Here is a 15297-nt window from a genome sequence, read left to right as displayed (position 1 = left end):
AAACCAAGTAGACTTGGCAGTGGGAGCTTGTGCCAGATGAGCCTCAGTAACCATGCGGGAAAAAGACCAATCAAAGGACATTTTAGGTAGAAAAAGCAATGCAGCATACCCAAGCATTCATGAGGCAGTAGCAGCTGGTTAAGATGTATTTAGTCAGAGGATTTATTTCTCCAAGATACTGTTAGACTGAATGAAGGTCATGGAGCCATAAATGCATGCCTGCTAACTGAGCTCTAGGCAAATGCAGAAAGAGGTAGATGCATGCCTTACTGTAGCAGGTTTAATAGAGTGGTTGAAGTCTTGGTATCAAGTATAGCACTCATCTTTTGCCAGAATTGTCTGAGAACAGATTTTCCCTGAAAATTGAAGCCAGGTTTTATTTGAGGTGAATAATCAAGGTCTAGAACAGAGGCACACAATTTGTTGTGTAAACCACTTCATAATAAAGAGTGTCTTGTGTACATCTTCCCTCCTTTTTATGACCCCATTATGATTAGTCATCCGGGCTTATATGAAAGACTAAAACAAGGACATGTCTAGAGTCTGTCTGAAGGACTGACATTTGTACCTTTCATTGTGAAATACAAATAAATAATTTTGTCTGTTTTTACCAGAAAATGCAGTAAACTACTCTTACTTTTCTTTCCATTTTCCCTCCGACTCCTATCTCCTCTTCAGACCCCACCACCCATTTCTTTTCCTGCACTCTGGAACTCCCAGCTGTGCAACTCAAGAACTCTGTAGGACTTGAACTCCAACCCTGCAGATTTCAAGAGACTGGAGATACAGGAATTACATGAACTTTCTTCTCCCTCTGACCAGAACGCTACCTGCTCCAGTTCCCTGGGACTTGCTTCTGCTAGTATCCAGATTTTTTCCTCCTGTCCAGAACCACTCTACCTACTACCCCAGAGAGAGACTGCTTTTTCTCTGTCCCAATTTGTGCAGTGCCCTCTTCCCTGATATGCTTCCTTGATCCTCCTGCCTCACTCATCATGCACTTCCTGCTTCTCTCTGCCTGCTTGAGTCCCTTGCCATAGTTTGGTTTTATTTCCTTGAGCACCTGTGGTATTCCTTATCTCCCTCCCAGTCTCCCTTGCACACTTTACCCCTGCATTGAATACCTTCCCTGTCCCTTTCTCCAAGCCTTGGCCCCTTGGTGAAAGTGGGGAGGTGGGAGGGACGGAGAGGTAGAACAAGTCTTAATATAGGAGAATCAGGAGATGTCTCAAGCCTTAGACTACAGTTTAAGAAGAAGTGTTCAGTCTATGAACGTAATGCCCTAGCTTAGGACAAGAGAGAATTGCAAAAATATTTAGATTTACCTGTAAATTATTTTGCTTGAAGATGAACTAGGTTCAAATTTCCTTGAAACATTCCTTGCCTGCATTAATACCTTTAATGTATTAAGATATGCATTTTTTAAAAGATTAATTGATTACACTTTATTGCATTTGACTTCCATGTTCTATCTTGGCTATGGGTTGACTAGAAAATTCCAAGTCACCATAATTTTCTAGCTCTCATGCATTGGCACAATGTTGTAATGTTTGGGGTTACATACATTGTAGGGGAAATCTTAGATCCAGTTTTTTTCCCCCATTAAATAAAAAATTCTTTTGATCTTTAAGTTTGTTAAACACAGTTTAGGGCCAAAACATACATTGTGACACTGCCCCCTTAAGCCAGATTCTCTAAATGTTAATGTTTAAGAAAATGAGCACATTGACTTACTATAATCTGCCCCTCCATCCCCACAAATTGAAGTGGGTAAAACCAAGGCCCTGGTCCTATTGGTGCTTGTGTTTAACTTTGTGCACAATACTTCTATTGACTTCAAATAGACTGCTCACACGTATGAGTGCATGCACGGGTCAGCCCTAAAGTTGATTGTGTTACTGGTAGGAGTCAGTAATCCATTTGAGTTAATATGAGGCTTGCTTAAAAAAAAAGAAAAAGAAATTGAGGCTTAAATTTTCCTGGTATTCTTTCAAGTTTCTGAATGAGGTTTAGACCAACCTGACTGCTCTCTCTATTAGAGAGTGGGGTGGGGGTGGCGGGGTTGGGCAGGGGGAGAGGTGGTGGATTAGCAAAATTGTTATAAATGCACAGACTAATTAAGACTTATGTTGAGGTAGGAACATGAGTGCTGGCTGTTGAATTAGACTGTTTACAGAGCAGATACCACTCTGGCCTTTGTACTACCGAGTATCCTCTTTCAGAAGCTGGGCCAGTAGCCAAGAGAGACTTGGGCCATTGTGGAGAGAATTTCCTTTGTACAGGCTTATATTTTAAAAACTAGATAGCATCTATCCTTAAATGCCATTTGCCTGCTTTACAGAGGATTCTGTTAGTGTTCAACCCAGAATTAAAAAAGAGCAAGGATTTTCTTTGACTAGCATGAATGGGATATTATCCTCTTTGTTCTATGGAGGTCTCATAAGAACTCTCCTTCTATAGCGAAGAGATGTCTAAGGAAAGATTTCTTCCCTTCTGGGGAGAGTCTAATAGGAGGTAAGCAGGGACACAAAATGCCTCATGTCAGCTAGCAAGAGATTTGCTTCTCTGGCTATTGAGTATTGTAGCTAGAGACCAGTCTGGTTTCCAACATTTGTATCTGAATGACATGGGTCTTCCCCCAGCAGACAAACAAAAATAAGAAAATAGGCTTCTAAATACAGGGAAGCAGTTGCTAGTGAAGCAGCTGCTAATATATAGGCTAGGCCCAGTCTTGCAGAGATGTACTATGTTATTGAAATACAACTTTGACTAGCAATATTGTACCACTTGTAAGAATTCTGCAGTCACACATGCCTTTTCTTCCTCCCTAAAACAGCCCGCTGTTTGTAACGTGGAAGATTGGTCGAGATAAGAGATTGCGTGGATGCATAGGTACTTTTTCAGCCATGAACCTGCATTCAGGACTCAGGGAGTACACACTTACTAGGTAAGATTTGGTTTTGTTGTTTCAACTTCTGCACTTAAATATTTAAATGGGAATCAAAACAGAACTTGTATTTTGTGATTGCTGTGTTTTGGCTGACCATTGTCAGCCAACGCTTTTAACCCCTTTGACACCATCTAAATCTCAGCTATGTTTTCACTGATACATAGGGTTAATAGCTTCCATTAAAACCATAGCTGGATTCTTTTTCTGTATCTGTAATATTATTTTCTAGCAATTTACTGTAACTGATTCAGTAGTTTTTCCCCAGTGGACAGAAAACTTTTTATCTTAGTAGTTAACTTGAGGGCAGAAGACCAGAAAGTCAGTTTTGGGGCTCATCATATTCACAGGTCTAAAACAGCAGGTATTCTCACCTCTTCTCCATCAGGTGCTTCCAATCAGCTGCAGTTAATTTAACCCTACAAATTTCCATTACATGTTACTCTTCAGATACATCCCAGCCCCTGAGTGGGAAACTTCTGGACTAGGGAGGTAAGTGATAATCCTTCACTTCCCTGACAGCATAACCCTTTATTTTTGACCCACATCCAAAATCATTTACCTTAGTGTTTGTTTCCTTTTGCATAGGGTGGGGAAAAAAATATCACTAGAGCTACAAGTGGGCATTGTACTTGGTTTCCTCTGAGTATTTGTGATATTTTAGGTTCTCTAAAGGATGGGTGGGATTGCTGTTAAAATTTCTATTTCAATTCAATTTACCAGTTTGTAGCACTTCAAAATGGATAATATATTCTGTCACATGTAGACTTCTAGGATGGTTACCGTCCTATCCCTATTACTTCAAGTACTTGGCATTTCTAGACCACTTCAGTTTGGAGAGGTGCTTCCAGTGCTGGATCTTCTATTGTCAAACCCCCACAGTGCTAGTATTAACTATTGTCATAATGGAGTATAGTCTAGTCCTGTCTCTCATATGAATGATCAAGCTAATAAAATCCTGAGGCTACTTCAGGCTTAGCAGGGAAATGCATGAAGCAGCTCAGCTGTTCATTTGCTTGGGTCCCTCAAACTTGGAGAAAACCTAGCTGGCTTCATTGTATCCGTTACAATACCTGGAATGTTTCTGGCTATGCTTTGTTAAGAACCTCTGCAATCAAAATGATCAGTAAAACAAGACTTGCAAAATATATTCTACATTATTATAGTACTTGTATAACATTGTGCCTAGAGTTCTAAATTAAGTTAAGGATCCATCATGCTAGGCATGATGTACAGAGAGTACTTTCTGTACAGAGAGTGATAAACTGCCAAAGGGCTTACAGTCTAAAAGTATATTCTGCTGTTTTGGGTCGGGTACTGTAGGCTTGTGCAGAAAACCTCCCTCAGACTATGATGAAAAAAATCAGACCAGAGAAGTGAAGTCTTGTGTGAAACAATAAAACTGAAAGAAAGAAAATGAGGAGGCACTTGGAATACTGTAAATACTATTGAATTGGTAAACCTGTGGAGGTTGATGTGAAGAGGTCAATTTTGCTCATCGTGAGACTCCATGGAAGGGAGTTAAAAATATGTAAATTAACTGCAGTGTCTTTCGTAGCCTGTCAGCGTCCAGGAGTTGTGTGGCACTGTACTCGTGTGATTTAGAAGATGCTTGGAAGGTACTTACTATCACATCCTAAATTCAAGCTGGAAAGGGTAACAAAAATATGAAGAGTGGCACCTAACTTAAGGGAATCAAAACAGCTTAAATGGACAACGAATATGGAAAAACAACACTAAGCTATCCAGAAAGAGGTTTTCATAGGAAGATGTTATCAAGTTTGAGCATGGGAGAACGTGATTACAGCTCAATATTTTTCCAAATGAAAGGAAACCTTATACCTCAAGAACTAAAAGAAACTATTTTGTCAAATCGGACTCTATAAATAGTGAACATGCTTAATTTTTACTATGTAGTTGGAAATAATTACTGGTTCTACTGGAATTCCCCATTATCTTTATAGAAAGATCTCTCAAATCTTTTTTTTTTTTTTTTTTAAATGCTTTCAGTATGGTAGCAACATTTTAGCTATGAGCACTGGGATTGTGAATAGATTATAGGGTTTCTGGAATTTGATGGCACATATCCTCAGAGAGCCTATTGATTTGCATTGGCTAGAATGAGATTGTGCTGGTGACTTTCTATTTGGTAATGTTTAGAAAGAGGAGACACTTTAAGACTGGGTTAACTTGTCTTGGACATGCAGCTTTCTTTATCTTGAAAGAGTGAAATCATCAGGAAGCAGCCCTCAGCTGTCAGTCTTTTACACACGGGAGCTTCTCAGATTGAAATTTGGAAAACCGGACCAGAAGAGAGTCTCAAATGGCCATGAACTTTCATGACGTGAGGCTTACCAAGCCCCAATAGGAGGGACCAGAAACTAGGATTGTTACAATTGGTCAAACAGTATGTGGGCAGTGACGTTTTTGAGGAAGATAAGAGTTCCCAAAAAGCAAAGAAAAATTGTTGGAAACACTTTGGAGGCAAAATAATCTACAGAGCAGACTACACATCAACAGGCCAGCTGCTCCAGAGAATGGAGCTTGATCCAGATAGTCAAAGAACAAAGTTGTAGGCTAAGCACCTCCTGACCTGGATCACATGTTGCCTTCAAGACATCTTATTCAGCTTTTTTTTTTTTTTTTTTTTTTTTGGGGGGGGGGGAGAGAAGCAGCTCTTGCAAAAGGTGCCTTCTTCAGTCATTCTCAGCCTGTCTAGTAACTTCCAGACTGTAGATTAACATGGATTTTTCAAAGCCCTTCAGAATCCACAGCCCTTTCTGACTACCCACAGCTGACTGAAGACTAAGGAAGCACCCATCAGATGACTGAGATCCTCTTAAAGCTAGACTATAATTTTCAAAACTTGGAATTAGGAATTCCAAGGTACTCTCCCCATACTAGGAGAGTAACTTTTCTAGTATGTCAGGTGGCTATGGACCCACAACCAAGTTTCAAGGAGTGAAAAAATACACCCTTGTGCTAATCAGGGTATCCTAGATTTCTTTCATGTTGTGCTGCGATACAGAGTGTCAGTTATGTTTAGCACATCAGGATATCAGACTTCATTACTTTTGCAGGTGATCTCTAATTCCCTCCAATCTTCACGGTACATAGTAATTTAATTTCTTTTCAATAACAAGGAGAGTGGATCTGGCAATCAGAAATGATTAGTTTTTCCTCCCACCCCACCCTTCTTGGAAGCAAGCCCACAAGTCTGGAAATCTCTTTTTGCAGTCTTAGACCAAAAAAGGTAGTGTGATAGAAAATGAGTTGTTCTGCATTTTGAGCAATGTAGGTTTTTTTAGTGGTATTGCCAGCATGCTCTAAACAGGAAATTTCTGATGTGGAATGACTCATCATTAATTGGATGCATCTGCCCAAGTCGTGAGGAAGGGATGAGAATACCCATACTTAAAAAAGTTAGTAATGTATTTCTAATTAAATCTATTTTGTAAAATTCAATTTTCTTTACAGATACATAAAAGTATGGGATGGGAATGGAAGTGAATTATTGGAATACTGCTTCTGCAGGACCTTATGAAAGGAGTGGGTGGGTAAGGTTCTGTGGCCTGTAATGTGCAGGAGGTCAGGCTAGAAGTAGATGATCATGATAGTCCCTTCTGGTTTTGAGTCTGAGTAACAGTTTGTATTTAGTGACTGACGTGAGTTTAGCAAAAGGCTAGTTGGATAAAAATAAATCTAGCTATTTCAAAGGCATTGCAGTATTTAACATTGTATTGTAGGATTTAAGTAGTATACCTTGGAAAAGCAATCCTTCAGACTGATTGTATGAACTGAGTAATCCATTTGAACGTATACAATAAATCAATCTAGATTATGAAAAATTACCTTGTGTTTTGCAGCTTCAAGAAAATACACTGAACTTGGAAGCAGGTTACTACAACATTTCAGAACAGGTTGACAAACTTTTTCATGTATTCTGTTCAGCAGTAACACTTAGGTTTTGGTACTGAAGACTTATAGTTGAAGTGCTCAGTAAAATAAAATTGTTTATTTGCTAGTAATCCTTTAATTACCTGTTAACTTGGTTATAATTACTGTTTATTTCCCACATAGGTCATACCATAGCTGAAAGGCAGATTAAGATAGCAGAGCACAAAACAACTTCTTGATCTAGCAAGAGCAGTGGTGCAAAACTACAATTACATCAGTTTCACACTGCTGTTCCTCTTCCAACTTGTACATATTCCTGGGCAGTGAGAAGAGGCAGACAAAGGAAAGTTATTCAATGACAGAAGGAGGGGAGGGGGAGTAGAGCAGTGTAAAAAGTTTATATTGGAAGCCCACAAACTTGAAGTGGACTGGCCCGATGGGCTACAATCTGTGCATGCCCATTAGGAACAAAATATCTTTGTGCCTTATGCCAGCAGGGATCCAGGAGTGCACATAGTGCACTTGTTCTCTAAATGAAAAAAAAAAAATGTCTTATGTTCTCTACTAACCATCTCCAGCTGAGAGTAGTATCTGCTGGATTCTTCCTCGAGAGGGAGGAATGTTCAGCATTCCTCCTGTGATGTGGTCTGTGGAAGAACAGGAATAAAAGGAGGGACTTGGGACCCCAGCTACAAAATCCAAGAAAGGAGGAAGTGCTACACAATTCTCCCCCCTTTAAAATTACATTTGTTTTTGTTTTTTTAAACGAGAGATTGAGTTTTTGAACACCAGTAAAGTCAACAATTGGCATACATTTCCCGATAATTAAAACTAAAATCATTAAGTTCTTCCTTTCTCCCCTCTCCACTGAAAGGAAACTAAACATTTCAGTGTATGAGCTATATTTTCATATTACAAACACTTGAATGATTGATCACAGTGAAAGGGGATTCAAGTTATCTAGTAAATTTCATAGATGTATATTTGTGTTCTGCTTTCCCCCCGTTCAGTTGAACTTTAGCATTTTTTGTTTTTTGTTCATATTTTAAGGTCAATATATAGATTCACGTACAACTTCCATTACATCTCTTCAGTTCTTGGACCACTCTTCCTCCCACTAACTCCACAAAACCATTATCAGGTATTACCCCTATGGCTTTATACATCTTTATTCTCTTTCACCACACCTAAGCTCCATGCTAGGTTCAGGGTTCTGCCAAGCCACAACACACTTGATGAAGCTATTAACACACAACAAGGCTAGCTTCACTTCAGCTTACAGAATTGAAATAAGTTCCATTCAGAGTCAACTTGTTATTCCTGAGCAGTTTGAGTCACATGAGGCTCATTTTTTTCTGCACAGAGCGTCTCATCTCTGCGTATTCTAGACCTTCTCAATTCATAAATTGGAAACGGATTTATTTCAGTGATTCCATTTGAATAAAAATGAATAATTGGGGGAGGAGCACTATGGGTTACTTTGTCAAGCTTAGTAAGGAATGGGCTTTATATATAATGGGCCTCTAAAATATGTGACTTAAGCACTTCTGATAGTTTTTTCCAAAATAGTCTTCCATAGGCAAGCTAATTCTGAATTCAGTAAATTTGTTTATGTTCACAATATGTACTGTAAACCAGGTTTCTTTTCATTTTCATATTGGTTATGTTAATAGTTGTGTAGTCTTTAAAGATTCGTTGAAGTGTTTTCTTCATAAATTGACAGTAGTGCACTTTATATAATCTGGTGTTACATTCGCTCTTGCTTGTTCCTCCAAATTTGTTGTTTGTGTTCCCTACTCCTAATTATTTTCTGAAGTTAAACTACTTTGTGCATGCGAGACTTCAGTATGAGAGAGAGGCTGCCTATATTTTGTTCTACACAGTTTTGATTAGTCTTTTCTATCATTAAGTATATGTAACAAATTTTATCATGTCCTATTAAAGTCTTGTTATGAACTGCCAATTGTACAGAATGGTCAATATATAACTTAACCAATTAAAGGAAAATGAAGCCAGATTGCTTTAAAACATGCTAACAAGGACTGCTGCATCGAAGGTGGAAGACATTAGAAACATCAGGAAACACCTCCAGAAATTTTTACTGGTAAACTAAGAACGATTTGCTTCCTTTCAAAAACATAGTGGATTAATTGGGTCTTACTACTTATATTACAGTGTAAAGTGAAACAGTTAGATTAGCAACCTTTTAAAAAAATACCTAACAACTACATTTAAGTAATGGTAAGGTTCTGACAGACAAAACTATTGTTTTGGGTCTGAAAGTACGTTGTCTGTCTAGGCACAGACTATGAACTAGCAATCAGGCAAGTGTATGTGCTGTGTCACAACACGGGTGGTCAAGGCTTACTTTACTAAGACCTGGCAATAACTCATGTTTCTAAAGTCTTCTTTGAACCAAGAAATGCTTCTCAGATATGAACTTTATAATTAGGACCACTTCAAGGCAAATAAATTTAGACCTATCATATCTAGCTTCAGTTCACTTATAGTAAGTGAATAAAACAAAGAATTTAGATTTAAGTAAGGTCACAGAAACCTTACCTTATCCAACTGAGCCTAGTTATTAAATAAGACTCAGTTTATTCAATATGATTGTGTTATTACTATGGAATGGTGTGCATGTCACAATTTCAAAAACATTAGTGCTTGTATTACAGACTTCCTCAGAAGGCAGAATTAAAAAGCAAGCTGCCTTTAATAAAAAGATTTAAAAAGACTGCCTAACTATTGAATTAAATGCTCATCTTTATCAAAAAAAGTTCTAAAAATAATGTAAGTGAAACCTTGGTGTGTGAAAACCCAAGTAGTCATTAGCGATCAAACAAACGTATTGGTGTGGCACATCAAATAGAGTTGAGGGTCTTTAGCAGTTGGTTTTTGCAGCAATTCTGCCTTAATGGCAGACATTAGTATTTGGATTAATATCATATTTGAATATGGGAAAGATACTGTCATCTCCTGGAGGAGCTGTAGCATTCCTCTCACTGGGAGATAAGGACCTTGCACTTCTTGAGTGCTTTGAAGTTCCTGAGAATTGTGGGTAGGTAAAGTTAATGCTTTCTGAATCTTTTTAAAAGAAAGATTTTACTTTTTAAATTAAGTAAAACATTTCCATAGAAAAATAGCAGAAAACCTGCTTTTAAAATCTATTAAGAGTTCTAGTGCTTTAGTCCCTTTTTAAAAATTAAGACCCATCTGTTCATCCTGGAGAAGCCTGGCTAGACCCTAAGGCTTAAACAGTGGAAGAAAGTCTGCTTCTTTAGGAAAACTTCTTGAAAAGTCAGAGAACACATTACAAATAAAAGGATAATGTTTAAATTATTTTGAATTTTACTGGAAGAGGAAGGTAATAAAGCCTTAAGGTTGGAGAAAGCAGGTCAAGGTCCACACGCACAACCAAAATACAGGAATACTTCTGCATATAGGTATATAAAGGCCAATGTATTATGACCTATGTGGCAAATTTGGAGAGTTCAATGTTTTGAATGTCTCAAAACGTGGAATTTTGCAGTTGCTATTATAAAGGATTATAGAAGTGACTTAGCTGAATGTCTGCTAAGTGGCCCAATGAAGATTTCTGCTTTACTAAATACACGCATCAGGACATTCTCAAACAGCTTCTTTCAGATGAGACTCATCATAAATGTTAATCTCTTTCATCTGGTATAATTCTATATAACTAAGGCGGTATTAATAGGGGAATTCAGAAGTTTTACTCTGACTTTAAGAAGGATAGCTGAACATATATGGAAAACAGGAACTGGAAATATGTATACTTATTATAGAGTGCATGCTTGAAAAGTAACAGAATGCGGATTGATCCTTGTGAATATTAGATGGTGTTGGAGTTCCATTTGAATGTGTGTTCACAGGTAGCTTGGGACATCCAGTGGTCACCCAGGCTTTCCACAGTGGTGTCCAGGAGGAGCTGTGCAGCTTGGGACTCCATTCCTTTCCCCATGAAGCTTTCATGGCATTTCAAATTCTTCTCACACTCCCCTTCCACCAGACTAAGAAGCTGGTGCATACCTTCTTGGTTCAAAGCCAGAATTCCAGTTGAGTTGGTACAATCTTTTGTCTCTGTCAGACACTAAAGCACTAAAACTTCATTATAACTACCCCCCTTCAATCGCCAAGCTGGATCACTGTTTGCTAATCCATATTTTTCTCAATTAACTCTAATTTGAGTTGTGCACCACTTTGGTGGATCGCGTAGTTCTTAATTTCCATCAAATCTTTTGGAATTGGAGTTACTTTCAATGCAGTTTTAGTGGACAGTTGATTTTTAAAGCACTCTGAATGTATTTGGTGTTGTACAGTAGAACTGTGCCAGAGAAGATCCTTGTTCCTTCGCAGTCTAAGGACAGACTGAAAAGTACAAGATATTACTATACATTGGCTAAAGATAGTGGCATAAATGGAACTTGTCTCAAAGTGGCTGGGTATAAAGGATTTTTTTTTTTTAAATGAGACAGAAGTGTATATTGGAACACTGGTTTAGCCTGGCTCTGGCACCAAGTGGCATGGAAGTTATTTGCTGCTGCTTCTGGGTGTATTTATTCCTGTTTTTCAGCTTGTTCCTATCAGTGATTAAATGTCTGTCTCTTTAGATATGCAGTAGGTGGAGTTTCCCTCAACTTAAATGCTAGGTGGGAAAAGAATGGATTGCACCAACTAAACGCTGCTTATATGTGCTGAATAGGAGGATGGCCTCTTGATTGTTACAATTTAATTTATATCTGGATTTTTAGGATAGACTGGGCTGGTGGAGATTCAGGAGCAGTAATTGTATGCTGGGAGATCCAACGCACTAGTAATAAACTGAAAGGCTCAATTTGCTTTAAGGAGATGTTTTATTTTAACTGTACAATTCTTGCATAAGTTACAGGGATGCAAGGGGACAGAGGATAAAGAAAGGGTTCTGAAAATTTCACACAAGCTGTTAAAGGCTCTGAACTTTGCTGCTTTGTGTAGAAGAGACTGTGGGATAGGGGCCTCTTAAATTTTTCTATTTAGATTCTGCTTCTCCTGGGCACTTGTGAGGTTGTATGTAGAGGAAATGTCAAAGTGGGTGTGAGACCAGGATTCAAAGGCCAGCGTTCTCACTGTTCACTAGGATCTTGTAGATTTTGAAATAGAATTGGCTATGCTCCAGTCAGCATAATGAGAATTAAAATATACATGTTCATAACTTCGCTAGATTTATACAGTGCCAACAGCTGTAAGTGGTTTCTAAAAGCTATTCCTGTTGAGACCATGAATGACAAAGCTACATCTGCTTTAAAAGTTTGTTTCCTTTATAGAGCTGCACAGTTCAGGTAGCCGAAGAGCTCTTGGAAGGAGCTCAAGGAGCCCTCAAAATGTTGAGTATCAGAGAGCATCTAAAGCTTGACTAAGTTCAGACTCTGAACAGGGCAAAAACTTAAATTCACAGGCTTCTGCCCATGGCATCCTTACCCCAAACAAAGCATCAGCAGCAGTTATTGTGAGCTTTTCATGGGCTGGGAGTTCAGCTCAGATACACCCAACTTCAGCAAGGGCTGTGATCTCTGAAGTTGTTTAAATAGTGGGCTCACAAGTTCATGAGTTTTAAAATTAGGCTACTTTTGTGGCAGAAATGTATACAAGTCAAGCCTTTTCTAAATTTTTTTTTTTTAAATTGAACCATTTTAGAATCAGTTACACTCTCAGGGTAGTCACTTGTCAGTCAAATTTGTTGAAGCATTCTTCCCTCTTGAACCATCTTCCTAAAGGGTGTATTTTTGCTGACACTAACAAAATCTTTAAGTTAGCAATATATGTGTAAGCTCCACCAAAAGATTCTATTGGTCTTTTACAAACAGCAGTTGAATGTCTTTCCAATAATTGAGTCAGAAATGGCATTCCAAAGGTACAATTTAGAAAAACCTATAAAATCTTGTTTCCAATTTTTAAGAAACATTAGAATCTTTCACAATGCAGTTTTCAACTTTGTGAATGGCTGTTGTGTGTGAATGTTTTGTTTCAATCCATTCCACTTTAAAATTTAGAAAAAGTATTTTAAAGTTAACTATTTATGATCTGAGTGTAATCTTTTCAATGTGTTTATTAATTCTACCTTCATTGTGACTGGTTATTTACATTCTAGTCTTTAAGGAGACAAATTGAGAAATTGCAGGAGGTATGCTCCAGCATTAAAAATATATTTTTTAAACTTTGTTTTTTAGTTAATTCAGATTGGGACAGCCCAATAGTTTAAACTCAAGTCTGCTATCCCAGTGGTTCTCAACAAGGGGCATTTGTACCCCTAGGGATACGTAGAGGTCTTCCAGGGGGGTACATCAACTCTAGATATTTGCCTAGTTTTACAGCAGGCTATATAAAAAGCACTAGTGAAGAGAGTACTAACTAATATTTCTTATGAACAATGACTTGTTTATACTGCTCTATATACTATACACTGAAATGCAAGTACAATATTTGTTCGTTTTTTTATAATTGTATGGTAAAAATGAGAAAGTAAGCAATTTCAGTAATAGTGTGCTGAGACACTTGTATTTTCATGTCTGTTTTTGTAAGCAAGCAGTTTAAAGTTAGGTGAAACTTGAGGGTACACAAGACAAATCAGACTCCTGAAAGGAGTCCAGTAGTCTGGAAAGGTTGAGAGCCACTGTTCTATCCTATAGTGCTGGTGTAATTCTTTTTTTACTACAATTTACTAATAGCAAAAGAGTCACTGGTCCTGTAATTCATCTGGCAGGTTGAGAGATACTAAACGTAAATAACTCCCACAAGAAGTTTTGTAATGGTAACAGTTGTTAAAGAGCACTTTGACAATCATGAGCACAACTAATTGCTCTAGGAAGCTTATCCATCTGTCATACACTGCAGTACCCAACTTCACTGAGAAGGGCCCTTGTGCAAACAGTAATTGCTAATTTATCATGCAATTCAGTGTCTGAAACTAGATTTAAACCAGGCTTCTCTTATAAGGGGGAATTCAGACTTCCTTCAAATGAATATTAAAGCTTTTCCTTACATTTCATTCAGTTTTCAGTTGAGTAGATTTTGGCCTGGATCTGGTTTGATTTAGCAGGAGAAGGGAAAAAAGGCACTTCTATAAACAGCGTAACTTTTGATATGTGCAATATTTAATTGCATATGTTTCCATAATACAGCAGAGTGAAATGGATCCCAAGTCACTAATAATTTACAAGTCATTCCTCAATTCAAATACTAGTTTAATTGATGTCTAAGTAGTGTTTTCAGGGTCCTATAATGAAAAGCTAGATTAGAAACACATTGTACAGGAAAAAACCCTTCTTCCCCCACAAACCAGCATTGTTAGAGTGAATAGTTTTAGAATATGAAATATATTTTGTAGGTAACTTTAAATTTTGGATCTGACTTTTTTCTTAAGTCATTGGCTTATTCAGTTCAACCAATAGCCAAAAATAGAAGACATAAGTGGTCTGACACACTCATTGGTCATTTGTCTGATTTAGTGACTTTAAAGAGACAGGCAGTTTAAATTAATTCAGGTCTTTAAATCTGAGATATGAAGCCCCCTTGCCCCCCCCTTTTTTTTTTTTTTTTTTTAAATAAACTAGCTTAAATTCTTATAGGAGACAATAAAAAGTGTTCTGCTGTTTGTGGAGCAGCAGTTCGCAGTCATTCTTACAGCAGCCTGGATGGTGTCATGCTGGTGCAAAATCTAGTGAAAACTACATCATGTACATTTCATCTTTTATAAAACATAGGAAAAGGAGGGGGACAGCATTTTCAAAAGACAGTTTGGAAAGGACATTAATTTCTCAATCCTCTAATGGGTTGTGACGGCTATCTTGGACAATTTATTTGCACACATTCTGTTAAAGAATTGGAGCTTTTCATTATTCGTCCTCAGAAGTTCCTGCACAGTTTGCAAACCGAGTAAATTTCACTTCTATGCTGAGGATGCATTCTGCAGTTCTGCTCCCTTCTCCACAAAGAGGCTTTTTTCCCCTTGACCTAGACTGCTAAATCTTTTACTGCAAAGAGCAGCAGCTGTGCTTTGTCTGTGGAGGTCTCCGCTCTGCATGCTGCCTCATTAGTTAGGACAACCCCCCCGTTTGGGTTCTGCTTTCACATTACTGAAGCAGTGACTTATTTTCTCATCCATAAACTCTTACCATGCTGGTGAAAGTTTACAGATGTGTGAAAATATATTTTGAAAATCTAGGTTACCAAGCGCACTTGCACAGTTTCACAAAACGTGTAGTAGGAATGAGTTTGACATGCAGGGGGAGATGCTTTAGAGTTCTGCTTTTTGAAAGTGGATGAAACCTATTTGTTGTTTAAAACAGAGTTTCAAAACAGGTGGAATTATGGAGTGAGATAGATATTACATATTTTAAAAATCTAGAATCATCTGTACATGGAATATTTATAGCTGTTTAACAAATGTCAAGATT

At 37.9% G+C, this 15297-nt stretch overlaps 1 protein-coding gene across 1 annotated transcript in view; it reads left to right on the top strand.

The window, feature by feature from the left end:
• AMMECR1 (AMMECR nuclear protein 1) overlaps positions 1 to 15297 on the top strand; it is a 98684-nt gene that overhangs the window by 32221 nt on the left and 51166 nt on the right. The window contains exon 3 of the mRNA XM_067548233.1: positions 2837 to 2947. Within this exon, the coding sequence (XP_067404334.1) occupies positions 2837 to 2947 (111 nt within the window). The remainder of the gene's footprint in view (positions 1 to 2836; positions 2948 to 15297) is intronic.

Source organism: Emydura macquarii, unplaced genomic scaffold, assembly GCF_026122565.2.
Source record: "Emydura macquarii macquarii isolate MOO-44397 ecotype Brisbane River unplaced genomic scaffold, CSIRO-AGI_Emac_v2 contig_1253, whole genome shotgun sequence".
Classification (NCBI taxonomy): Eukaryota; Metazoa; Chordata; order Testudines; family Chelidae; genus Emydura; species Emydura macquarii.
The sequence above is the reverse complement of the archived record's forward strand: the minus strand, read 5'-3'. Positions and strand labels throughout refer to the sequence as shown.